Here is a 26,345-nt window from a genome sequence, read left to right as displayed (position 1 = left end):
GCCATGACAACGTGGGCTGAAGGGCATGTTCCTGTGCTGTACTGTTCCATGTTCTATGTAAGACATCTTAAGACTCCATATAATGTTGCAACTCTATAGGACCCTGGTCAGACCCCACTTGGAGTACTGTGCTCAGTTCTGGTCACCTCACTACAGGAAGGATGTGGAAGCCATAGAAAGGGTGCAGAAGAGATTTACAAGGACGTTGCCTGGATTGGGGAGCCTGCCTTATGAAAACAGGTTGAGTGAACTCGGCCTTTTCTCCTTGGAGCGACGGAGGATGAGAGGTGACCTGATAGAGGTGTATAAGGTGATGAGAGGCATTGATTGTGTGGATAGTCAGAGGCTTTTTCTCAGGGCTGAAATGGTTGCCACAAGAGGAAACAGGTTTAAGGTGCTGGGGAGTAGGTACAGAGGAGATGTCAGGGGTGTTTTTTACTCAGAGAGTGGTGAGTGTGTGGAACGGGCTGCCGGCAACGGTGGTGGAGGCGGATACGATAGGGTCTTTTAAGAGACTTTTGGATAGGTACATGGAGCTGAAAAAAATAGAGGGCTATGGGTAAGCCTAGTAATTTCTAAGGTAGGGACATGTTCAGCACAACTTTGTGGGCTGAAGGGCCTGTTTTGTGCTGTAGGTTTTCTATGTTTCTATGTAAGACATCTTGCTGTGTTAGCAGCATTATAGAAGCAGCATTGGCTGAAGTCCAGTCATTTTGCAGTACCTGCAGTATGAATAAAAATGATTGTCTCTAGATAGGGAAGCCTGGCATTTGAATTCTTGAGATTGTACCCAGTGCTTACAATGGGTCACTTATCATCCTGAGTTCAATCCCACTGTAGACAAATACATAATCTGGGCAGGCACAGCACAGTATAGTGGCACTACTATACGCTTGGAGAAGGCATGTTTTAGAAGTGACATGGATGTAAATGGCCTCATGGCATGTTTCAAAAAAGAGCAGGTGAAATCTCGTCACTGTTCTGGCCAATGTTTAACCTTCACTGAAGCAGATTATATGACCATGGTGACTGTGGGAGCTTGCCATACATGTTTGTTGCCACATTTGCTATACAGGGAAATGAATACCTTTTAGAAATATTTCCTTGTCTGCAAAGCAGTTGGGGATGCTGCAAAGATGCACAATATTTCTGCTTCTTATTGGGAGATTCATTCATGGTGCTTAAGAAAACTGTAAATCGTTTGCCAGCACTGTAACCTTTTTGCAAACACTGATCTGTCCTGTGCTGAGGTTACTGGTGGGGATGATATTCCTCTCTTCTTTCCCGAGACCAGTGGGGAAATGAGTATCCCTGTGCAACAAGGTGCAAGGGACCCTTCTCTTTGTGATTTTTATAAACGACCCGGATGAGGAAGTGGAGGGGTGGGTTAGTAAGTTTGCAGATGACACAAAGGTTGGGGGTGTTGTGGATAGTGGAGGGCTGTCAGAGGTTACAGAGGGACATAGATAGGATGCAAATTTGGGCTGAGAAGTGGCAGATGCAGTTCAACCCAGATAAGTGTGAAGTGGTTCATTTTGGTAGGTCAAATATGATGGCAGAATATATTCTTAATGGTGGGACTCTTGGCAGTGTGGAGGATCAGAGGGATCTTGGGGTCGGAGTCCATAGGATGCTCAAAGCGGCTGCGCAAGTTGACTCTGTGGTTAAGAAGGCATATGGTGTATTGTCCTTCATCAATCGAGGAATTGAATTTCAGAGCCGGGAGGTATTGTTGCAGCTATATAGGTCCCTGGTTAGACCCCACTTGGAGTATTGTGCTCAGTTTTGGTCACCTCACTACAGAAAGGATGTGGAAGCCATAGAGAGGGTGCAGAGGAGATTTACAAGGATGCTGCCTGGAATGCGGAGCATGCCTTATGAAAGCAGATTGAGGGAACTCGGCCTTTTCTCCTTGGAGCGACAGAGGATGGGGGGAACCTGATAGAGGTGTATAAGGTGATGAGAGGCATTGATAGGGTAGATAGTCAGAGGCTTTTCCCCAGGGCTGAATTGGTGGCCACAGGAGGACATAGGTTTAAGGTGCTGGGGAGTAGATATAGAGGAGATGTCAGGGCTATGGGTAAGCCTAGTAATTTCTAAGGTAGGGATATGTTCGGTACAGCCTTGAGACCTGAAGGGCCTGAATTGTGCTGTAGTTTTTCTATGTTTCTATATCGTTTGCTGGTGAATATGGCACACCATCCAACCTCTGAAAGTCCCAGCAAGTGATGTTTCATCCAAGTATAATAAGGGCAGATGTCAGAAACAAGCCTTTTGCCTCCTGGACAATTTACTGCTGATGTCAGCATCCTAAAACACAGCCAGAGGACAACCATGGGGATCAGAAAGACTCCTCCCAGCTCCACCCCCAGACTTACTCAGCACTGGGAAATAAAGGATAAAGGTCCATGGTATTGGTATTGGTATTGGTTTATTATTGTCACTTGTACCGAGGTACAGTGAAAAACTTGTCTTACAAACCGATCGTACAGGTCAATTCATTACACAGTGCAGTTACATTGGGTTAGTACAGAGTGCAATGATGTAAAAACAGTAACAGTACAGAGTAGAGTGTCACAGCTACAGAGAAAGTGCAGAGCTGGAATGTCCCAACAAGACTTGTGTATCTTGTGTATAGTTTTACACACTCACATACACACTCACACGTACACAATCACATTCACATACATACACACAAACATTCTCATTCATTCACAGACTCATACATACACACGTATACACACACTCACACATACACACGCACATTCACGCACATTCACACACACACAAGCATTCTCATTCATTCACATACACTCACACATACACACACGTATACATACACCCACATGTACACACACACACACACATACACACACACTCACACATTCATGCACACTCACCCACACTCACACATTCACACTCAGACATACACACGCAGGCACACACTCATGTGTGCACACACACACGTGTACACACACACACACAAAGTTAGAGGAAGTAATAATGCACAAGAGCTTCTGTTGCTGTGGAGCCTTATTTAACCAGCATTCTATTATTCATAACAAAGATAGCAGGGAAGTTCACCTTGAGGTAAGGTGACGTCCTTGTTTCCCTGATGGGTCACTGAGAGGTTAGTATGCTTGCACAATAAATGAGTACAGATGTGATACAGGTTGGACCAGGCGAAGCTGTTCAACTGTTTTGTTTTTCCTCTGTAATTATTTTTGTAATAAATTGGTGCAAGCCAGCCCAAAAGCAGAGCACTGCAGATGCACAAGGGAGGCCAGAGAGACGGAAATGTGGTGCACTTCAGTTTATTTCATATCCTCTTCTCTGTTGTTCTTCTGTCGTTGTCCCTTGCTTCCTGAATGACAGAAACCCAAGCCAGTAAATGCCACTGAAGTTATGCTGCACTTGAGGTGCCGTCTTTCGGATGAGCTAATCAGACCTCCTCTCCCAGGTAGATGTGAAAGATCCCATGACAGCACTGGGAGAGCAACTGAGGATTTCTTCCCAGAATTTATCCGTCCAACGACTTCACTGTGGGAACTTGCTGCATGCAAATTGTCTGCCACATGTCCCACAGAAGCGACTACTCAAAAATGCTTTTGGATGTCGTTGAAAGGCGCTGTAATGAAGAAGTGAGAAAGTCTTCCCTTTCTCTTGCTGTAATACAGCCCTCCAACCCTCCCACCCCTCTGCTACTGACACCAATTACTTAAAATCCGTGGTGTCTGGTATCTCATCCCTCAGCCAGTGGATACAACTTCCCTTTGTCAGAACCTGTCGTAGTTGTAGGATACCATGCCTCTTTTTCGTTTGATGTGCAGAGGTCAGGTCTGACCCCTTGACCCCTTTGGCCAGTGTCAGATGTGGTCAGCGTGTGTTGAACTGATGACTGATGGAAGTTCAACCACTGTGGGTGTGTGCTTCACACTGCAACTGATGTGCCCTCTCTGCACAAGATGTGGGCGGACTTGCGGAACATCATTATCTAACCATGACTTGCTGATTTCAAATGGCTTCTCCATGCTCTTTGCAAAGGGCAACAACAACTTGCATTTTTTTAATTCATTCAGGGGTTGTGGGCATTGCTGCCAAAGCCATTTTGGGGGCATCGAGGGATACTTCCTATCCCTCAATGCCCCCTCCTTTCAGACAGGAGGGTAAAGTCGAGCTGTTTACTGGTATTGGTATTGGTTTATTATTGTCACTTAGTACAGTGAAAAACTTGTCTAGCATACCGATTGTACAGGTCAATTCATTACACAGTGCAGTTACATTGGGTTAGTACAGAGTGCATTGATGTAGTACAGGTAAAAACAATAACAGTACAGAGTAAAGTGTCACAGCTACAGAGAAAGTGCAGCGCAATAAGGTGCAAGGTCACAACAAGGTAAATCGTGAGGTCAGAATCCATCTCATCGTATAAGTGAACCGTTCAATAGTCTTAACACAGTGGGGTAGAAGCTGTCCTTAAGTCTGGTGGTACGTGCCCTCAGGCTCCTGTACCTTCTACCCGATGGAAAAGGAGAGAAGAGAGAATGTCCCGGGAGGGTGGGGTCTTTGATTATGCTGTTATACTGTTGGTCTGGAGTCACACATACTCTCTCAAGAAGCATCTAGACAAGCACTTAAATTGTAAGGGCATCAAAGATTATGGACCAGATGCAGGTAAATGGATCTAATATAGGTATGTACAAGGTCAATATGGGCATGATGGGCCAAAAGGCCTGTTTCTGTGCTGTATAACTCTATGAGTGAGATTGGCAGATTCCCCTGAAGGATATTAGTGATTCAGGTTGGTTTATCATGACAATCAAAGTCAAATTCTGGTGGGACATAGAGAGTAAATGTCAGGGACCTTCGGAGCATTGATGTACAGAGAGACCTTGGGGTCTAAGTCCATCTCTCCCTGAAAGTGGCAACAAGCTGGATAGGGTAATGAATTGGTCACTTGGTTTATTATTGTCACATGTACCGAGGTACAGTGAAAAACTTTGCCATCCATATGGATCATTTCATCACAACAGTGCATTGAGGTAGTACAAGGGAAAACCATAACAGAATGCAGAATAAAGTGTTACAGTTACAGAGAAAGTGCAGTGCAGGCAGACAATCTTATCATCCTAGAGGACCGTTCAATAGTCTTATAACAGCGGGATAGAAGCTGTCCTTGAGCCTGGTGGTACGTGCTTTCAGGCTTTTGTATCTTCTGCCCGATGGGTGGAGGGGAGGAGAAAGAATGTCCAGGCTGGGTCTTTGATTGTGTTGGCTGCTTTACCGAGGCAGCGAGAAGTGTAGACAGAGCCCATGGAGAAGGCATTTGGAATGCTTGCCTTCATAGGACTAAGGCATTGAGTAAAAGAGTTGGGACATCATGGAGCAGTTCTTCAAAACTGGTTAGACTCCACTTGGAGTAATGTGCTCAGTCCTGGTCACCACACTACAGGAAGGATGTGGTAGCAACAGAGAGGGTGCGGAAGAGGTTCACCAGGATGTTGCCTGGAATGGAGGGCTGTGGTTAGAAGGAGACATTAATAAGGCTGGGTTTATTCTCACTGGAACGTGGGAGGCTTATAGCGGTTTATAACATTTTGAGGGGCATAAACAGCATCGTCAGAGGCTTTTTCCTGGAGCAGGGGACTCAAGAACCAGAGGGCAGAGGGGAGAAATTTGAAGGAGACCTGAGGGGCAGGTTTTTTACATGGAGGGTGTTAGTGATCAGGAACGAGCTGCCAGAGGAAGCGGTGGAGCTGGATACAATTACAATGTTTAAAAGTCATTTGGATAGGAAAGACATAGAGGGATAAGGGCCTAATATGAGCAAATGAGATTAACACAGATCGACACCACAGTGGGCATGGATGAGATAGGCCGAAAGGACCCGTTTCTGTGCTGTACGATTCCATGATTCTTTGAAGGAGGGAGGGAACACAAAGCTTGGAAGAAAGTTTTATGGTTGAGATCTTGCTGGAAAGAAGTGATGAGTGAACCTTCTGACCTGGAGGGCCGAATCCCACCCAGTGAGCCAGTGCTGATCACATTGCTGGACTGGCCGTTAAGTTGTGCACCCAGGAATGTCCTTCAATTTGTTTCCTCGGCTTTTCTCTGCACTCTCGACCTCACCAAAATCAATGTTTGGTTCAGTTCCACCCCCGCCACCCACCTTCAGTCCGCAAAGGTGGTCCTGAGCTTCCAGCTGTCTGTCACTTTAATTCTTCATCCCACTCCCACTCTGACCTCCCTGCCTTTTGCCTCCCTACACAGTTCCGACAAAGTCCAGTGGAGCTGATGTAGGGTCGTCCGCCTTCTACATGAAATCAGTTTCCTTTCTCCATGGTTGCGATCTGATCTACATAAGACAGAGAACCAAGAACAGTACAGCGTAGGAACAGGCCCTTCGGCCCATAATGTTGTTCCAAACTAACTAAATTAGTAATCAAATGCCTAACGAAACCAATCCCTTCTGCCTACTCAATGTCCACCTCCCTCCATGTCCTGCACATCCGTGTGCCTGTCTAAGAGCCTCTTAAACGCCTCTATCGTATCTGCCTCCACCACCACCCCTGGCAGCACATTCCAGGCACCCACCACTCTCTATGTAAAAAATTTGCCCCGCATATCTCTGAACTTACCCTCCCCCCACCTTAAATGCATGCCGTCTGGTACGAGACATTTAAACCCCTGGGATAAAGATACTGGCTGTCTACTCTGTCTAAGTTCCTCATAAACCCCAATCAGGTCTCCCCTCAGCCTCCACCACTCCAGAGAAAACAACCCAAGTTTGTCCAACCTCTCCTTATAGCTCATACCCTCTAATCCAGGCAGCATCCTGGTGAACCTCTTCTGCACCCTCTCCAAAGCCCCCATATCCTTCCTAAGGAAGCAAAAATTAGTGGGAAAACAGAAGACTGGGCACCTTTTAAAAACCTGCAGAAAGAAACTAAGAAGGTCATTAGGAAAGAAAAGATGAATTATGAAAGGAAGTTGGCAGATAACATTCGAAAGGATACTAAGAGTTTTTTTAAATATATAAGGAGTAAAAGAAAGACATGGGTTGATATAGGACCAATCGATAACGGTGCGGGAGAGATTATAATGGATGATAAAGAAATGGCAGAGGAACTAAATGAGTATTTTGCATCAGTCTTCACTGTGGAGGACATCAGCAATATACCGGATAGTCAGGGGTCTTAAGGAATGGAACTGAGTTCAGTTAAGATTACTAGAGAGAAGGTGCTAGGAAAGCTAAATGGACTAAAGACTGATAAGTCTCCCGGACTGGATGAGGTGCATCCCCGGGTTCTGAAGGAGGTGGCTTTAGAGATAGCGGAGGCACTGGTGATAATTTTCCAGGAATCGATAGACTCCGGCATGGTTCCGGAGGACTGGAGGGTCACAAATGTAGTTCCGCTGTATAAGAAAGGTGGGAGGCAGCATAAAGGAAATTACAGACCTATTAGTCTGACGTCAGTGGTGGGAAAGTTATTAGAATCGATCCTCAAGGGTGAGGTTATGGAATGCCTAGAGGTGCAAGGCAAGATAGGGCCAACATGGTTTCCTGAAGGGAAGATCCTGCCTGACCAACCTATTGGAGTTTTTTGAGGAAATCTCAGGTAGGGTGGATAAGGGAAAGGCGGTAGATGTTGTGTATTTAGACTTTCAAAAGGCCTTCGACAAGGTGCCGCACAAGAGACTGATTAATAAGATGAGAGGTCATGGAATTACAGGTAGGATAACAGAATGGGTGGAGCATTGGCTGGTTGGCAGAAAGCAAAAGGTGGGAATAAAAGGATACTGTTCTGGTTGGCTGCCGGTTACCAGTGGTGTCCTGCAGGGGTTGGTGTTGGGGCCGCTTCTTTTTACCCTATACATTAATGATTTGGATGAAGGAGTAAATGGTTTTGTGGCTAAGTTTGTGGATGACACCAAGATAGGTGGAGGAGTAGGGAGTATTGAGGAGACAGGAAGGTTGCAGAGAGACCTAGATAGTTTAGGAGAATGGGCAAAGAAATGGCAGATGAGATTCAATGTTGAGAAATGTGCCATTGTACACTTTGGAAACAGAAATAAATGGGCCGATTATTATCTAGAAGGGGAAAGAATTCAAAGTACAGAAGTACAAGGGGACTTGGGGGTACTCGTGCAGGATACCCTAAAGGTTAACCACCAGGTTGGATCGGCGGTAAGGAAAGCGAATGCTATGTTGGCATTCATTTCACAAGGTATAGTGTATAAAAGTAAGGAAGTGTTGATGAGGCTCTACAGGGCACTGGTGAGACCTCATTTGGAATACTGTGTACAGTTTTGTGCCCCATATCTTAGGAAGCATGTACTGATGTTGGAGAGGGTTCAGAGGAGATTTACGAGGATGATTCCCAGAATGAAAGGGCTTATATATGATGAGCGTTTGTCGGCTCTTGGGCTGTACTCACTGGAGTGCAGAAGAATGAGAGGGGACCTCATAGAAACATTTCCCATTTCTCATTTCTTTTTTCTTTTTCCCCTTTTCTTTGGAGCAGACTCGATGGGCCGAATGGCCTACTTCTGCTCCCTTGTCTTGTGATCTTGTGATCTTGTAATGGGACAACCAGAATTGAATGCAGTACTCCAGATGCGGCCTAACTAGAGTTTTATAATTTTATATATCTGCTGGGTGTTCCCTGCATTCTCTTTAATTTCAGATTTCCAGCCATCGCTGTGCTCTGTATCCATAGTTCCAGCACTGCCTGTTTATTTCCTGTCTTTCTCTCTTCTGCCCTCATTGGTCTCCCTCAATCTCTGCCTCCTGCAGATAGATTCAGTGCGATTAACAGGAATTCACTGCCCTCCATAGAGGACACCTGGTTTCTCTTGGTCTCCACCCTTTCACAGACATTCCTTTTATTTTCATTACGCCTGCCTTTTGTCTGCAGCTTCCAACATGCTCATTATCTCACTTTTCCCAGATCTGATAGAAGGTCATTGAACTGAAGCATTAATTCTGTTTTTCCCTCTCAACAGATGCTAAGCATCTCTTACACTTTCTGTTTTTACTTCATATTCCCAACATCTGCAGTCTTTGGCTTTTCCATTTTCCTTCTATTTACTTGCTGTTTAATACAGAGGGGTGTGATAGAACAGTGTGTGTGAGATTGGAATTGGTTTATTATTGTCACATGTATCGAGATGCAGTGAAAAGCTTTGGTTTGCATGCCATCCAGACAGATCATTCCACGCATAAGTACATCGAGGTAGTGAAAATGGAAAACAGAATACAGAATATGATGTTACAGTACAGTGCAGTGCAGGTAGACAATAAGGTGCAAGAGCCACAATGAAGTACATTGGAAGATCTTTTAGCATATAAGAGCTCCGTTCAAGAGTCTTATAACAATGAGATAGAAGCTGTCCTTGAGCCTGGTGGTACATGTTTTCAAGCTTTTGTATCTTCTGTTTGAGGGGCCCGGGGGGGGGGGGGGGGGGGGGCGGGCGTAGAAATTGGTAAATTGGTTTATTATTGTCACATGTACCAAGATACAATGAGAAACTTTGTTTTGCATACCGTTCATACAGATCAATTCATTACAACAGTGCATTGAGGTAGGACAAGGGAAAACAATATCAGAATGCAGAATAAAGTGTTACAGTTATAGAGAAAGTGCTTTGCAGGCAGACAATAAGGCGCAAGGCCATAATGAGATAGGTTGTGAGGTCAAGAGTCCATCTTATCATAGTAGGGGACCTTTCAAGAGTCTTATAACAGCAGGATAAAAGCTGTCCTTGAGCCTGGTGGTATGTGTGTAGCGGTTAGTGTAACGTTATTACAGCGCCAGCGACCTGGGTTCAATTCCGGCCACTGTCTGTAAGGAGTTTGTACGTTCTCCCCGTGTCTGCGTGGGTTTCCTCTGGGTGCTCCGGTTTCCTCCCACATTCCAAAGACATACAGGTTGGGAGCTGTGGGCATGCCATGTTGGCGGCGGAAACGTGGCGACACTTGCGGGCTGCCCCCAGCACATTCTCAGTAATGCAAAAAGACGTATTTCACTGTGTGTTTCGATGTACATGTGACTAATAAATAAGTATCTCATCTACCTTATATCTTATCTTCTGCCCGATGGGAGAGGGGAGAAGAGAGAATGTCCGGGGTGGGAGGGCTTCTTGATTATGTTGGCTGCTTTCCCAAGGCAGCGAGAAGTGTAGAGAGAGTCCATGGAGGGGAGGCTGGTTTCCGTGATGTGCTGAGCTGTGTCCACAACTTTCTGCAGTTTCTTGCGGTCCCGGGCAGAGCAGTTGCCGTACCAAGCCGTGATGCATCCAGATAGGATGCTTTCTGTGGTGTATCTGTAAAAACTGATGAGAGTCATCGGGGACATGCAATGATGTAACATTGCTTCTGACCTCAGACCACGTCCCCTGTGGGAATTTTCACACACTCGAGGCACTGATCTCATGTTTACTCGAATGTTTCCAATAATCAAATAATCTTGCAGCTTCATTTGACCAAGCTTCTGGATTTTGGATGGTGAACAATATTATTGATAGTCAACTCCTACCTAACTGTATCCCATTAAAACGCATTGTCTGGTGGGAGAGGGGGTGGGAAACAATATCAAAGATTGTGGGAACTGCTGCAGTAATGAAGATTAACTTTGACCATTTCCTTCTAAACAGTTTCCAAGACAGTTTCCGTGTGAGGTTGTGAGGGGAGGGGACAAAATGTGTTGTTTCCAATTTCTAAGGTACACAACCTCAGTCTGAACTCTTTAATTGTGCTATCCTTGACTGTGAGAAGCAGGTCGCAAGGCATTGCCTCACATTCTTCCAGTCGGTGTGTGTTGGTTGCTGTTTTTTTTATCGCTGAACCACTTAGCGTTTGCAGTGTACTGGTGTGCACGTGTGTGCTGTGTGGCATCCTCCAAGCATCAATCAAAATCCAGTCATCCTAATAATCGGTGTTTCATTCGCACGCTATTTACAAACGTACACTCACTGTGCTGCCGGTAGAGATTGTCGAGCATTAATTGCAACCTGTGCAGCTTTTTTTTTGAAGGATATTTCACATACTTGGTGTAATGCTGGCGTTGTGCCAGTAACCTCAGTTTGAACTCTGTAATGCAATGAGGCACGTGCGGGCATTCTAGCTCATGAACTCTAAACCTCTGCTCAGAGACACAAAGAAACCCAGCAGTATTGTTAAACTGGAAGGAAGTGCTTTACACCTAATCTGTTTGTTACATGCAAGGGACAGATTCAAGGGAGAGGCAGTGATTAGAAGGGATATGGACTGGGGGACTGGGTGGTGCAGTCAGTCAGCACACTGCCCATTAATCTCTGAAACCAGGGTTCAAATCCAGTTCAGGCAAGTTCCTTTGGGCCAAGTGAGTTGGCAACTGGTTTTTGACAACAGAGAGCGAGCTGTAGCCTGGTGAAGCTGTGTCCTGGTGCTCAGACTGTCTGCCTATCATGGGAAATGGAATAAATTCACATGAGCACATGGAGAAATTTGGACAAGGACCCAAGATAAGTAAACAGGAATCAGCCATGTCCCTTGACTCAGTCTTGCACCCATTCAGTCTTTGTAAGCTGGTTTCCTCAAAATCCAGAAAATCTTATCAAACTTGAAACTACTTGAACCTAACAGATAATTTGGACAGGTGCATGGAGAGGAAAGGTTTAGAGGGATATGGGCCAAACATGGGCAAATGGGATTAGCTTTGGTCGGAACCCTGGTCAGCATGGATGAGTTGGGCTGAAGGGCCTGTCTCTGTGCTGTATAACTATGACTCAGCAACTGAGTGCCTTAGGGTTGAGAGGTTCAACAACTTAAAGTCAGGGCAAGTTTTTTACACAGAGAGTGGTGAGTGCCTGAATGGTGCTGCTAGGGGTGGTGGTGGAGGCAGATACGATAGAAACGTTTGAAGTTCTTAGACAGGCTTCTATCCCGCTGCTCTAAGACTATTGAGCAGACCTCTTGTATGATAAGATGGACTCTTGACCTCACAGTCTACCTCGTCATGGCCCTTGCACCTTATTGTCTGCACGGTAGTGTAGCGGTTAGCGTAACGCTTTACAGCACCAGCGACCCGGGTTCAATTCTGGCCACTGTCTCTAAGGAGTTTGTACGTTCTCCCCGTGTCTGCGTGGGTTTCCTCCAGGTGCTCCGGTTTCCTCCCACATTCCAAAGACGGACAGGTTAGGAAGTTGTGGGCGTGCTATGTTGGCGCTGGAAGCGTGGCGACACTTGAAGGCTGCCCCCAGAACACTCTACACAAAAGATGCATTTCACTGTGTGTTTTGATGTACATGTGACTAATAAAGATATCTCTCTCTCTCACTGCACTTTCTCTGTAACTGTAACACTTTATTCTGCATTCTGTTATTGTTTTCCCTTGTACTACCTCAATGCACCGATGTAATGAATTGATCTGTATGGATGGCATGCAAAACAAAGTTTTTCACTGTACATGTGACAATTTACAGGCTCCTGAATATGCACAGAATGGAGGGATATGGACCATGTGCAGATGGAAAGGATTAAGTGTCATTTGCTTAATTAGTTTAGCACAACATCTTGGGCCGAAGGGCCTGTTCCTGTGCTGTACTAAAGTCTCTGCGTGAAGGTTCTTCATCTCATTCCTAAATGACTGACCAGTGTTACATACCAGCAACAAAAGAAACACACCGAGTCATGTATAAATGGTAGAAACTATTTTATTAATAACTACTTATGATAATAAGAAAGTAAAAATGTTAGATATTAAACATTAACCCCAAAAACTAAACTCGAAGTGTGTGTGTAGCAAATTCCCAAACTCCAAGTCCAGGAATAGTTCTCAAAGTTCAGTTCAGCAAGCCGTAAGGTGAAACACGAGCCAAGGCTTTTGCAAAACTACCGTTGACTGAAGAGAAGATGTAGAGAGAGAATAGAGAGAAATTACGAAATCCAAATGTTCCACGATGGAACCCATACCACACCTCAATCACTGATGAGCCTCACTGGTTTGTTCCGAAGTATCTGCCACCCCGAAAGGCATTCGAGACGCGGCCATCCACACAAATACCTGTTTCCTTCTACAGGTTAACGACAAAGTGGACTCCACCGGATTATTCCAAAAATCCATACGTGGATTGTAGTGACAGACACAGTTACTGTTTTTCATCCATCGATGCAGTGACCAGCAGGCAGTGTCTCTCTTTCTCCTCTCTCTCCTCTGACTGAATCAAAATGTCAGCACGTCGTTATCTCCTGTTGTTGTCTTAATAACGCCTCACACACACACACACACACACACACACTACTGTGCTATGTCTTAAAGGGACATTCACCAAATTGCAACCTAATCTGTAACACCACTTCCCCTGAGCCTGTGCACACCCTACCTCACTGCCCCCAGCTCGAGTGTGTCCAGCTCTCCACCTCTGCGCTTGGTCTGCCATAGAGGACAACATGCTAACGTTGCACCAGGCAGGGGACAAAGGTGAGGAAATATACGATAAAAAGGAGGATATTGAGTGATGTGGAGGAACAGAGGTGACCTTGGAGAGTTTGTGCACAGATCCCAAGTTAGCAAGACATATCGGTCAGGAGGTTAACATAGCACATGGGCTGCTTCCCTTTATTAGTTGAGACACAGAAAATAAAAACAGGAATATTGGTAAATCGGTTTATTATTGTCACATGGACCAAGATACAGTGAAAAACTTTGTTCTGCATGCCGTCCATACAGATCATTTCATCACAACAGTGCATTGAGGTAGTACAAGGGAAAAGCAATAACAGGATGCAGAATAAAGTGTTACAGTACCAATAGCAATACCAATACCAATACAGTTACAGAGAAAGTGCAGTGCAGGCAGACAATAAGATGCAAGGCCATGATGAGGTAAATTGTGACATCAAGAGTCCATCTTATCGTATTAGGGACCATCTTATCGTACTAGGGAACCGTTCAATAGTCTTATAACAGCAGAATAAAAGCTGTCCTTGAGCCCGGTGGTATGTGCTTTCAGGCTTTCGTACCTTCTGCCCGATGAGAAGGGGGAGAAGAGAGAATGTCCCGGGTGGGTGAGGTCTTTGATTATGTTGGCTGCTTTACCGAGGCAGTGTAGACAGAGTCCACGGAGGGGAGACTGGTTTCTGTGATATGCTGAGCTGTGTCCACAACTCTCTGCAGTTTCTGGTGGACTCAGACAGAACAGTTGCCATACCAAGCTGTGATTCCTTCTGCCTGCACATGGTCCATGTCCCTCCATTGTCTGTGTATCCATGTGCCTGTCTAAAAGCCTCCAAAACACCTTTATCACTGCCTTCACCAACACCCCCGGCAGCGCATTCCAGGCACCCAGTTCCAGAGCAGCTGCCACACCAAGCCGTGACACATCTGGCTAGGATGCTTTCTGTGATGTTATGCTAGAACTGCATGCAACATTAGTTTAAGTGCTGCAAACAGTTCTGGTCACCACATCAGAGGAAAGGTGTCATTAGGGTGCAGAGAAAATTTAGAGAATGTTGCTGGGACGAGAAAATTATGTCTGTGAGGAATGATTTAGTAAGTTACCATTGCATTCTTTGGAACGAAGAAGGCTGAGGCAAGACTGAACCGAGGAATGTAAGATTAAAAGGGACCAAGAGTAAATAAGAATATCAAAAACCAGGGGGCAGAGATTTAAAGTGACGGGTAGAACGATTAGAGGGGAGATAAGGAAAAATAAATCACCCTGTAAGTGTTGGGCGCCTGGAACTCGCTGCCTACAAAAATGGTGGATGCAGAAGGCCACACCACATTTAAACCCTCACCATCACAGGCTGCACACCTCAAACTGGAGGGTGGGATTAAGATGATTTTATGCATGGCAAGACATGATGGGCTGAATGGCCTCTTGGGTCATTATTTTCCATGTTTCTCCAATGGCTGCATTTAATCAGCAAAGAGGCTCAATGAATGAACATACTGGGTTTTTGTTAGGGTGTTGGTCAGGCAGACTGCCGTGTCCTGGATGATGTGCAGCCTCCTGCATATTCTTGGAGCTGTACTCATCCAGGCGAGTCCTGGCTTGTGCCTCGTGGATGGTGGAGGGACTTTGAGGTTTCAGAGTATTTTTGAAGGCAGTCATTGTGTGGTACAAAGTTATTTTATTCTGGCGCAGCTGTAAAATGATGGGTATTCCCACAGCCGGAGAGTCCTCCGATCTCCTTCACATCCAAGTGATACTTCAGATGAGGGGTGTGTAACTAATCAAGGCCGGGAGAGTGGAACGTAAACCAGAGCCGGTGATCCTGGTGGAGGATGCATAAATAAGACAAGATAAGATATCTTTATTAGTCACATGTACATCGAAACACACAGTGAAATGCATCTTTTGCGTAGAATGTTCTGGGGGCAGCCCGCAAGTGTCGCCACGCTTCCGGAACCAACATAGCATGCCCACACCTTCCTAACCCATACGTCTTTGGAATGTGGGAGGAAACCGGAGCACCCGGAGGAAACCCACGCAGACACTGGGAGAACGTACAAACTCCTTACGGAAAGTGGCGGGAATTGAACCCGGGACGCTGGCGCTGTAATGGCGAATAAATAGGCAACATCAGTTGTGGGAAAAGGCAGTCAAAAGGTACAGGAACACGGTAAACACACGGGACTGGAACTCTGCTGCTGTTGTGGAGGTTCACAAGATCACAAGACAAAGGAGCAGAAGTAGGCCATTCGGCCCATCGAGTCTGCTCCATGAGCTAAACTAAAACTATTCCTATCTAGCCCCAATTTCCGGCCTTATCCCCATATACCTTGATACCTTGACTAATTAGATACCTATCACTCTCCTCCTTAAAGACCCCCAATGATTGGGACTCCACAGCTGTATGTGGCAACAAATTCCATAAATCCACGATCCTCTGGCTAAAGAAATTTCTCCTCATTTCTGTTCTAAACGGGTACCCTCTACTTCTAAGACTGTGCCCTCTAGTCCTGGACTCACCCACTAAGGGAAACAGCTTAGCCACACCTACTCTGTCCAGTCCTTTCAACATTCGAAATGTTTCTATGAGGTCCCCTCTCATTCTTCTGTACTCCAGTGAGTACAGTCCAAGACCCAACAGACGCTCATCATATGTAATGTTGGATGGAATGTGCTTGTTACCCTGCTATAAATTCCACATAATGTTGCAGTGAAGTCACCATTGTTGTGTCAGCTTGAGATGACAGGTATGCTGTGCACGGCAACATTCTACCATAAGCAGCAAGGTGCATGACTAGTCGGTCTGGTTTTGGTGGTATTAGTTGGGGAAGGAATCTATTTAACTTCAACTTTTCACCTTCACCTACTTGTGCAGGAGCACTCTCTCAGTACCACAACAGCTTCTCACCCTGAATTGTGCAGCCAAGCCCTTCAGTGGGGTTTGAACTCATTACCTTTGGATTCTGAAGCAACACTTCCAATCCAATGGGATGGAAAGTTCATCATCTTCTGAGTTGCTTCAGTCAGAGTAGTGAATCAGAATCAGGTTTATTATCAGTGACTTATGCATTGTAAAGTTCATTGTTTTGTGGCAGCAGTATAGTGCAAGTACATAAAATTTCTTTTTTATAAATAAATAGTGCAAAAGAAAAGGAATAATGAGGTAGTGTTCATGGGCTCAAGGACCGTTCAGAAGTCTGATAGTAGGAGGGAAGAAGCTGTTCCTGAAATGTTGAGAGTGGGTCTTCAGGCTCCTGTACCTCCTCCCGAAAGTAGTAACGAGAAGAAGGCATGTCCCAGATGGTGAGTGTCCTTAGTGGTGGATGCCGCCTTCTTGAGGGACCGCCTCTTGAAGATAGTGGGGAGGACTGTGCCTGAGATGTTGATGCCCAGGAACTTGAAGCTGCTCACCCTTTCCACCGCTGACCCCTCAATGAGGACTGGTGTGTGTTCTCCCGACTTTCCCTTCCTGACATCCACAATCAGTTCCTTGGTCTTGCTGACATTGAGTGTGAGATTGTTGTTGCGACACCACTTAACCAGCCGATCTGTCTCACCCCTGTACACCTCCTCGCCGTCATCTGAGATTCTACCAACAACAGTCGTGTCATCAGCGAATTTATAGATGGTGTTTGAGCTGTGTTAGCCATCTATCGTGTAGTGTTCTTTATTGCATTCATCACTGGAAAATTGGAAATCCACACGTGGCCAACTTCTTTTTAGCATACTGGAAAAATTATTGTCCTTTGCTGTTTGACCTCAGTATACTTCTTTGCAAGTTATCTCTAACTTTTTTTATGCATTTGTTGGTAAAATGGCCAGAGGAAATTCAGAGCTTGTGATGGTTTTACTGATAACACCGAGGGAATTCTGTCCTTGATGATTAACCTGCCTGGATGAAGTATACTGTTTCATTTCAGGAACTTGGGAACACCAACAGAGAGTAGTGTGGCTGCTCTAATAGAGTATTGAACAAGGACATATGACCTTTAAAAAAAACTATGGGCAGAATCTCACTAGTCCAAGGGCAGGGCTTGTCTTGGAGTCATAGAGCAATACAGCACATACAGGTCCTTTGGCCCAACTAGTCCATTGCCAACCATGGTGCTCACCCAACTAGTCCCAATTTCTTGCGTTCCTCCAAGGCCAGCATCTCCATGTACCTATCCAAGTGCTTCTTAAATGATACTGCACCTGTTTCAACCACTTGGCCCCATCCTTATGATAGGTTTATGCATAAGGCTTCCCACAAGTTGCTCTCGACACTAAGTTTCAGTATTTACCAGAGACACAAGAGACTGCAGATGCTGGAGTCTGAATGAGATAGACAATGAGTCTGAAAAGAGCACATGGGAGACCACCACAATTATCAGAGGTTAATTCAAGTGGCTGCTGTCGTCTTGGAACTGCAACAGTTATGAAACTACCTGGATTTTGATCTGAGAAAAGAAATGGATTTCTTTTGAAAAGCCAATGAAACTAATTTTTAGTAATACATTTTTAGGCAGGCAGGGTAGTGTAGCGGTTAGCGTAATGCTATTACAGTGCCAGTGACCCGAGTTCAATTCCGGCTACTGTCTGTAAGGAGTTTGTACATTCTCCCCGTGTCTGTGTGGGTTTCCTCTGGGTGCTCCGGTTTCCTCCCACATTCCAAAGATGTACGGGTAGGAAGTTGTGGGCATGCTATGTTGGCACCGGAAGTGTGGCGACACTTGCGGGCTGCCCCAGAACACTCTACACAAAAAATGCATCTCACTGCGTGTTTCAATGTACATGTGACTAATAAAGATATCTTATCTTAATAATGAATAGATAAATTTTCACTTGGAATGTGCCAATAAGTGGTTCACGGAGGTTGGGTTCCCACTACCAGGTACAGGTGCTCTGAGGAGGAATCACTCAGATTCTGGGAATTGGATGCACTGATGGCTGGTGCACTGATCTCCCATGCTTATCTCGTCTGCTGAGTTCCTTGAGATAACAGCTTGCCGCTAATGCTAAAGGCATTTTAATCCAGGAGTAAATGTGGTTGGTATTTCACAGAGACTTTGTAACTCACAAATTCTGCACTGTGACACAAGCCTTATTTCTAATTAAGTTTTGCAAGATTATGGATTCCAGAATGACACACAGATCAGCGATGAGAATTCACTCCTTCCTAGAGGTGAACATAGAACATAGAATAGTACAGCACAGGAACAGGCCCTTCAGCCCACGATATTCTCTCCTCTCCTCTCTGCCAGCACATGATCCATATCCCTCCATTTCCTGCATATTCATGTGTCTATCCAAAAGCTCTTCAACAGCGCTATTGTATCTGCCTCCACCACCACCCCTGACAGCCCATTCCACGCACCCGCCACTCTCTGTGTAAAAAACTTGCCCCACACATCTCTTTTAAACTTACCCCTTCTCACAAATGCATGTCCTCTAGTATTTGACATTTCTTTCCTGGGAAAAAAATTCTGACTGTCTAACCTATCGATGCCTCTCTGAATTTTATAAGCTTCTATAAAGTCTCCCCTCAGCCTCCGACGCTCTAGAGGAAACAACTCAATTTGTCCAACCTCTCCTTATAGCTCATACCCGCTAATCCAGGCAGCAAAGCCTCCACATCTTTCCTATAATGGGATGACCAAGTGGTTGAGACACATGATCTAACTCAATACCCTTGAAAGGAACAGCAGACTACCTTGTTGGATTGAGATGAATGGTAGGACAAAGTTTTTGGGCAACGTAAACACTATTGATATTGGTATTGGTTTATTATTGTCACTTGTACCGAGGTACAGTGAAAAACTTGTCTTACAAACCAATTGTACAGGTCAATTCATTACACAGTGCAGTTACATTGAGTTAGTACAGAGTGCATTAATGTAGTACGGGTAAAAACAGTAACAGTACAGAATAAAGTGTCACAGCTACAGAGAAAGTGCAGTGCAGTAAGGTGCAAGATCACAACAAGGTAGATCATGAGGTCAGAGTCCATCTCATTGTATAAGGGAACTGTTCAATAGTCTTATCAGAGTGGGGTAGAAGCTGTCCTTAAGTCTGGTGGTACATGCCCTCAGGCACATGTATCTTCTACCCGATGGAAGAGGAGAGAAGGGAGAGTGTCCCAGGTGGGTGGGGTCTTTGATTATGCTGGCTGCTACACCAAGACAATGAGAGGTAAAGGCAAGAGTCCAAGGAGGGGAGGCTGGTGTCAGTGATGCACTGGGCTGTGTCCACAACTCTCTGCAGCTTCTTGCGGTCCTGGGCAGAGCAGTTGCCATACCAAGCCATGATACGTCCAGATAGGATGCTTTCTATGGTGCATCGGTAAAAGTTGGTGAGAGTCAAAGGGGACAAACCAAATTTCTTTAGTCTCCTGAGGAAGTAGAGGCGCTGGTGAGCTTTCTTGGCCGTGGCGTCTACATGATTTGACCAGGACAGGCTGTTGATGATGTTCACACCCAGGAACTTGAAGCTCTCAACCCTCTCGACCTCAGCACCATTGATGTAGGCAGGTGCATGTACACCGCCTCCTTTCCTGAAGTCAATGACCAGCTCTTTTGTTTTGTTGACATTGAGGGAAAGGTTGTTGATATGACACCATTCCACTAAGCTCTCTATCTCCTTGCTGTACTCTGACTCATCGCTGTTTGAGATATGGCCTACAACGGTGGTATCATCTGCAAACTTGTAGATGCAGAATCTGGCCACACAGTCGTGAGTGTATAGGGAGTAGAGTAGAGGGCTGAGGACGCAGCCTTGTGGGACACCAAAGTTGAGAATAATCGTGCCGGAAGTATTGCTGCCTATCCTCACTGATTGCGGTCTTTTTATTAGAAAGTCAAGGATCCATTTACAGAGGGAGGTGTTGAGTCCTAGGTCTCGGAGTTTGGTGACGCTTGCTTGGAATTATTGTATTGGAGGCAGAGCTGTAGTCAATAAACAGTAGTCTAACATATGTGTCTTTACTGTCCAGATGCTCCAGAGCTGAGTGTAGGGCCAGGGAGATGGCATCCGCTGTAGACCTGTTTCGCCGATAGGCGAATTGCAATGGGTCCAGGTTGTCTGGGAGGCTGGAGTTGATGTGTGGCATGACCAACCTCTCAAAGCACTTCATGATGGTGGATGTCAGAGCCACTGGTCGGTAGTCATTGAGGCATGTTACCTTGCTTTTCTTTGGTACTATTCAGTCAACCTGTTGTGGTCCTTTTAAATTCTGTGTAAACTGTTTTTACAACTCATTTGGATCAGTTTTAAAACCAGACTTTGTTCATATTTACGGCTTTGAAAGATAATCTGTAAGCCTCCCTGCTTTCTTTCCCAGAGGAATTTTCTTTGGCACGGAGGAGAGAAAGGACGGTAGCATTTGCATTATCCCTTTAATTCATTCCTGAACCTGTAGTTGTTGTAGAATCAGAACCAGGTTTATCATCACTGATATATGATGTTAAATGTGTTGTTTTGTGGCAACAGTACAGTGCAAAGACAGAAAATTGCTATAAATTACAAAATAAATATATGGTGCAAGAAAAGTAAAGAAATAGCAAAGTAGTGTTCATGGGTTCATGAACATTTCAGAAATTCGATGGTTGGGGGAAGAAGCTGTTCTTGAATCATTGAGCAAGGGTCTTCAGGCTCCTGTACCTCCTCCCTGATGGTAGTAATGAGAAGGAGGCATGTCCCGGATGGTGAGCGTCCTTAATGATGGATACCACCTTCTTGAGGCACCGCCTCCTACAGATGTCCTCGATGGTGGGGAGGGTTGTGCCCGTGATGGAGCTGGCTGAGTCTACAACCCTCTGCAGCCTCTTGCGATCCTGTGCATTGGAGCCTGCATACCAGGCGGTGATGCAACCAGTCAGAATGCTCCCCACTGTACATCTGTAGAAATTTGTAAGAGTCTTTGGTGACATACTGAGTCTCCTCAATCTACTAACAAAGTAGAGCCGCTGGCATGCCTTCTTCATGATTGCATCAATGTGTTGGGCCCAGGATAGATCCTCCGAGATGTTGACGCCCAGGAACTTGAAGCTGCTCACCTTTTCCACCGCTGACCCCTCAATGAGGACTGGTGTGTGTTCTCCCAACTTCCCCTGCCTAAAGTCCACAATCAGTTCCTTGATCTTGCTGGCGTTGAGTGTGAGGTTGTTGTCATGACACCACTCAACCAGCCGACCTATCTCACTCCTCTACACCTCCTTATCGCCGTCTGAGATTCTACCAACAATAGTTGCAACACTGTGTGTGATCACCAAACGCTCTGCCTTCATTGTAACCCTCTGCCACATTTTGCTCCCACAGCTTCTGGATCTCTTCATCCAGTGGGACTGGTCAACGTACCTGGCCGATTATGGGCAGCCCGGCTGCAAGTACCTGCGAGTGAACCCAACCACGGCCCTCACTCTGTTGGAGAAGTAAGTGTGTCACTGGGTTTGGGGTTCAGGAGCTTATCCCTGTGGTTGGCCGAAGGGCCTGTATTGTGCTGTATTGTTCCATGGTTCTATGGTTGGCGTTAGAGCATTGTGTGAAACACTGGAGTAAGAGTTATAGTGTTTGGACACTCATCTCTGACCACAAGCCAACGGGAATTGCATGAGCTAGCATTAGAGACTGGATAATCTGGGACTGTTTTCCCTGGAGCATAGGATAAGAGATAAGATATCTTTATTAGTCACATGTATATCGAAACACACAGTGAAATGCACCTTTTGCATAGAGTGTTCTGGGGGCAGCCCGCAAGTGTCGCCACGCTTCCGGCGCCAACATAGCATGCCCACAACTTCCTGACCCTCACGTCTTTGGAATGTGGGAGGTAACCGGAGCACCCGGAGGAATCCCATGCAGACACAGGGAGAACGTACAAACTCCTTACAGACAGTGGCCGGAATTGAACCTAGATCACTGGCACTGCAATAGCGTTACGCTAACCGCTACACTACGGTGCGGAGGCTGAGGGGCGACTTTATAGAGGTTTATAAAATCATGAGGGGCATAGATAAAAGTGAATGGTCACAGGGTAGGGGAGTCTAAAACTGGATGACACAGGGCTAAGGTGAGGGGGGAAAGATTTAAAAGGGATCTGAGGGGCGACTTTTTCACACAAGAGGATAGAGGGTACATGGAATGAGCTGCCAGAGGAAGTGGTAGAGGCAGGTATAATTACAAAGTTTAAAAGACAGTTGGACAGGTTCATGGATAGGAAAGGTTTAGAGGGATATGGGTAAAATGCAGGCAAATGGGACCAGCTCAAGTTGATAACTTGGTCGGCATGGACGAGTTGGGCCGAAGGGCCTGTTTCTGTGCTGTATAACTCCATGACAACAGAGCAGGATTCAACACAGTCAATGGATGGCAAAAGTGGTGCAGTTCGAACCAGAGGAACAACTTACAGCTCAGTCTGGTAAACGGGAATATATGGATAATAATCTGGCTGCAACAACAGAAGTCATCAAAGAGCTCGACCTCAAGTCATGTTTTAAAGGAGGGGGCATAAATAGAGAGGTTGAGGGAGAGGATTCAGAGCTTACAGCCTGGGCAGCTCAAGTCGTTGTGCACAAGTACGGTGAGGTACAGGTACAATGAAAAACTTACTCGCAGCAGCATCACAGAAGGTACAGACAACACACGGAACATGAATTCTACATAAATTGTACAAGACAGTGAAGAGAAAAATGAAAGATTCTGCAAAAGCATGACATTGGTTCCAAAAAAAAGACACCATCCGAGACCAGTCCATGGCAGTCATGGCCGGCAGAGGTGGAGCGATTAAATCGAACATGTAGAAGAGGCCAGAGTTGGACCACAGAGGTCTCAGAGTGTTGCAGGGCTGGAGGAGATTGCAGGCAGGGATAAGGAGATTTGAAACCAAATGGAGTTGAGAACACAGATGTAAATATTTAATTGAAATGTGAGCCTTCAGCTGAAAGTGTTGAACTTATAGAACTCTACAGCGCAGTGCAGGCCCTTCGGCCCACCGACATTTTATCCTGCTTTAAGATCTATCTAACCCTTCCCTCCCACATAGCCCTCCATTTCTCTATCATTCATGTGTCTAAGAGTCTCTGAAATGTCGCTAATATATCTGCCCCCACAACCTCTGCCGGCAGTGCGTTCCATGCAGCCACCACTCCCTGTTTAAAAAACTGACACCTGACATCCCCCCTATATATTCCTCCAATCACCTTAAAATTATGGCCCCTCGTATTAGCAGTTGTTGCCCTGGGAAAAAGTCTCTGACTCTCCACTCGATCTATGCCTCTTATCATCTTGTACACCTCGATCAAGTCACCTCTCATCCTCCTTTGCTCCAAAGAGAAAAGCCCCAGCTCACTCAACCTCTCCTCATAAGACATGCTCTCCAACCCAGGCAGCATCCTGGTAAATCTCCTCTGCACCCTCTCTAAAGCTTCCACATCCTTCCTATAATGAAGCGACCAGAACTAAACACAATACTCCAAGTGTGGTCTAACCAGAGTTCTAGAGAGTTGCAATATTACCTCGCGGCTCTTGAACCCCGACTTATGTTGGATAAATCTCGCCAATATCCCCTTCTCCCCTCCCACCCCACGGTAGTGTAGCGGTTAACGTAACACTATTACAGCGCCAGCAACCTGGGTTCAATTCCAGCCACTGTGTGTAAGGAGTTTGTATGTTCTCCCCGTGTCTGCATGGGTTTCCTCCGGGTGCTCCGGTTTCTTCCCACATTCCAAAGACTTGCAGGTTAGGAAGTTGTGGGCATGCTGTGTTGGCGCCGGAAGCGTGGCGACACTTGCGGGGCTGCCCCCAGAACACTCTACGCAAAAGATGCATTTCACTGTGTGTTTCCATGTACATGTGACTGATAAAGATCTTAATCTCAATCATCTTCCTCTCACTGCTTCCCTCCCCTCCCCATTTCCCCATTCTCCTCCTCACCTTCGGTCTCCCTCACCATGTGGAAAATGGGCTTCATGGTGGATCTATGAACATTGGATGAACGTTGACTCTTGGATAGCCACATGAACGATAGGAAAATAGGGGGCTATGTGAGAGGAAAGGGTTAGATAGATCTTAGAGCAGGATAAACTGTCGGTACAACATTGTGGGCCGAAGGGCCTGTACTGTGCTGTAGTGTTCTATGTTCTATGTCCGGATGAAGGGTCATGACCTGAAACATCGACTGTCCATCTCCCGACACAGGTACTGCCTGACCCGCTGTGTTCCTCCAGCTTCTTGTTTGTTGCTCCATGGTCATTAGTTTGGCTTCATATCAGTGGTGAATACTTTGTGTTGCTCACTCCCTGTCCTGGGCATGACTCTGGGGTAAGAGAGAGCAGGGCAGGTGCCTCTGCACAGATCAAAGATTAAAGCTTTTGAAAGTTGGGGGGAGGGGGTAGAATCTTTCAGGAAAATTGAAAAACTGGCTGTCTTCAGCCTTTTTTTCATCAGTTCTGATTACTGTTTGCTCCCTTCTATTCCTGCTGCATTGTAGGATCTCCAGAGCGTAAGTAGAACCTTTCTGCGATACTTCCTTGCTAATGTCTGTCTGTAAGTACCCCAGCAAAACCATAGCAACGTCTCAGAAATTACAATGCAAAACGTTCATCTTGCAGAAGCGGAAAAACTCACAATATGTCGAGCAGTTACAATGACCCTGAGCTGCTGGATAAACACTCCCAGGGCAGGAACGACATGGGTTAGATATCACTCAGAGCTAATATCATAGAGTGTGGGAACATAGTCAAACTAGAGGGAAGTGTCATCCAGGAGAATTCACTCGAACGTCCACAGATGCACTACAGAAAGTACCCTGACGGGTTGCACCTCAGCCTGGGATGGCAACTGCTCTGCTCTGGACCGACGGAACCAGCAGAGAGGGGTAAACACTGCCCAGTCCGTCACAGACTCCTCACTTCCTTCCATCCAGTCCGTCTTCACTGTGCGTTGCTTCAGGAAGGCTGACGGTATCCTCAGGGATGCCTGCGCACCCCCCCCCCCCCACCCCATCCCACCCCACCCCGGCCATTCCCTTTTCTCTCTTCCACATTCTGGGAGAAGATACAGGAACTTCAATGCTCGGAAGTCCAGACTAACAGCAAAAAGAAAAAAATGTGTTAGACACAGAGTGAAGCTCCCTCTACACTGTCCCATCACACACTCCCGGGGTCAGACACAGAGTGAAGCTCCCTCTACACTGTCCCATCACACACTCCTGGGGTCAGACACAGAGTGAAGCTCCCTCTACACTGTCCCATCACACACTCCCAGGGTCAGACACAGAGTGAAACTCCCTCTACACCGTCCCATCACACACTCCCAGGGTGAGACACAGAGTGAAGCTTCCTCCACACTCTCCCATTGCACACTCCCAAGGTGAGACACAGAGTGAATCTACCTCTGCACTGTCCCATCACACACTCCCGGGGTCAGACACAGGGTGAAGCTCCCTCTACACCGTCCCATCACACACTCCCAGGGTGAGACACAGGGTGAAGCTCCCTCTACACCGTCCCATCACACACTCCCGGGGCCAGACACAGAGTGAAGCTCCCTCTTTACTGTCCCATCACACACTCAGACACAGAGTGAAGCTCCCTCTGCACTATCCCGTCACACACTCCCAACAGAGCAAAGTTCCCTTCACACTGTCCCATCACACACTCCCAGGGTAGAGACAGCACAGGTTAGATATATAGTAAAAATTCCCCCCTCACTATCACATCACACCCTCCCAAGGCAGGGACAGCACTGGTTGGAGGCACCTGACTCCAGTCACTATGGAGTCGCCACATGGCAAAATGTTGGAAACTGGAGCTCAAAGTCAAAGTCAAAATCAAGTTTACTGTCATATGCATAAGTACATGTATGCACAGGTGCAATGAAAACCTTGCAGTAGTATCACAGGCACAGAGCATTAGAGATACAATATTCAC

The 26,345-nt window shown here is 46.1% G+C and overlaps 1 protein-coding gene across 3 annotated transcripts in view; it reads left to right on the top strand.

Annotated features, from left to right (window-relative positions):
• The window catches only part of exoc6b (exocyst complex component 6B), a 742,224-nt gene that overhangs the window by 708,032 nt on the left and 7,847 nt on the right, over window positions 1-26,345 (top strand). For all 3 annotated transcript variants that reach the window (XM_052038528.1, XM_052038519.1, XM_052038535.1), the window contains one exon: window positions 21,736-21,848. In XM_052038528.1, coding sequence (XP_051894488.1) covers window positions 21,736-21,848 — 113 coding nt within the window. The remainder of the gene's footprint in view (window positions 1-21,735; window positions 21,849-26,345) is intronic.

The sequence above is a fragment of the Pristis pectinata genome, chromosome 2 (genome assembly GCF_009764475.1).
Source record: "Pristis pectinata isolate sPriPec2 chromosome 2, sPriPec2.1.pri, whole genome shotgun sequence".
Classification (NCBI taxonomy): Eukaryota; Metazoa; Chordata; class Chondrichthyes; order Rhinopristiformes; family Pristidae; genus Pristis; species Pristis pectinata.
The sequence above is the reverse complement of the archived record's forward strand: the minus strand, read 5'-3'. Positions and strand labels throughout refer to the sequence as shown.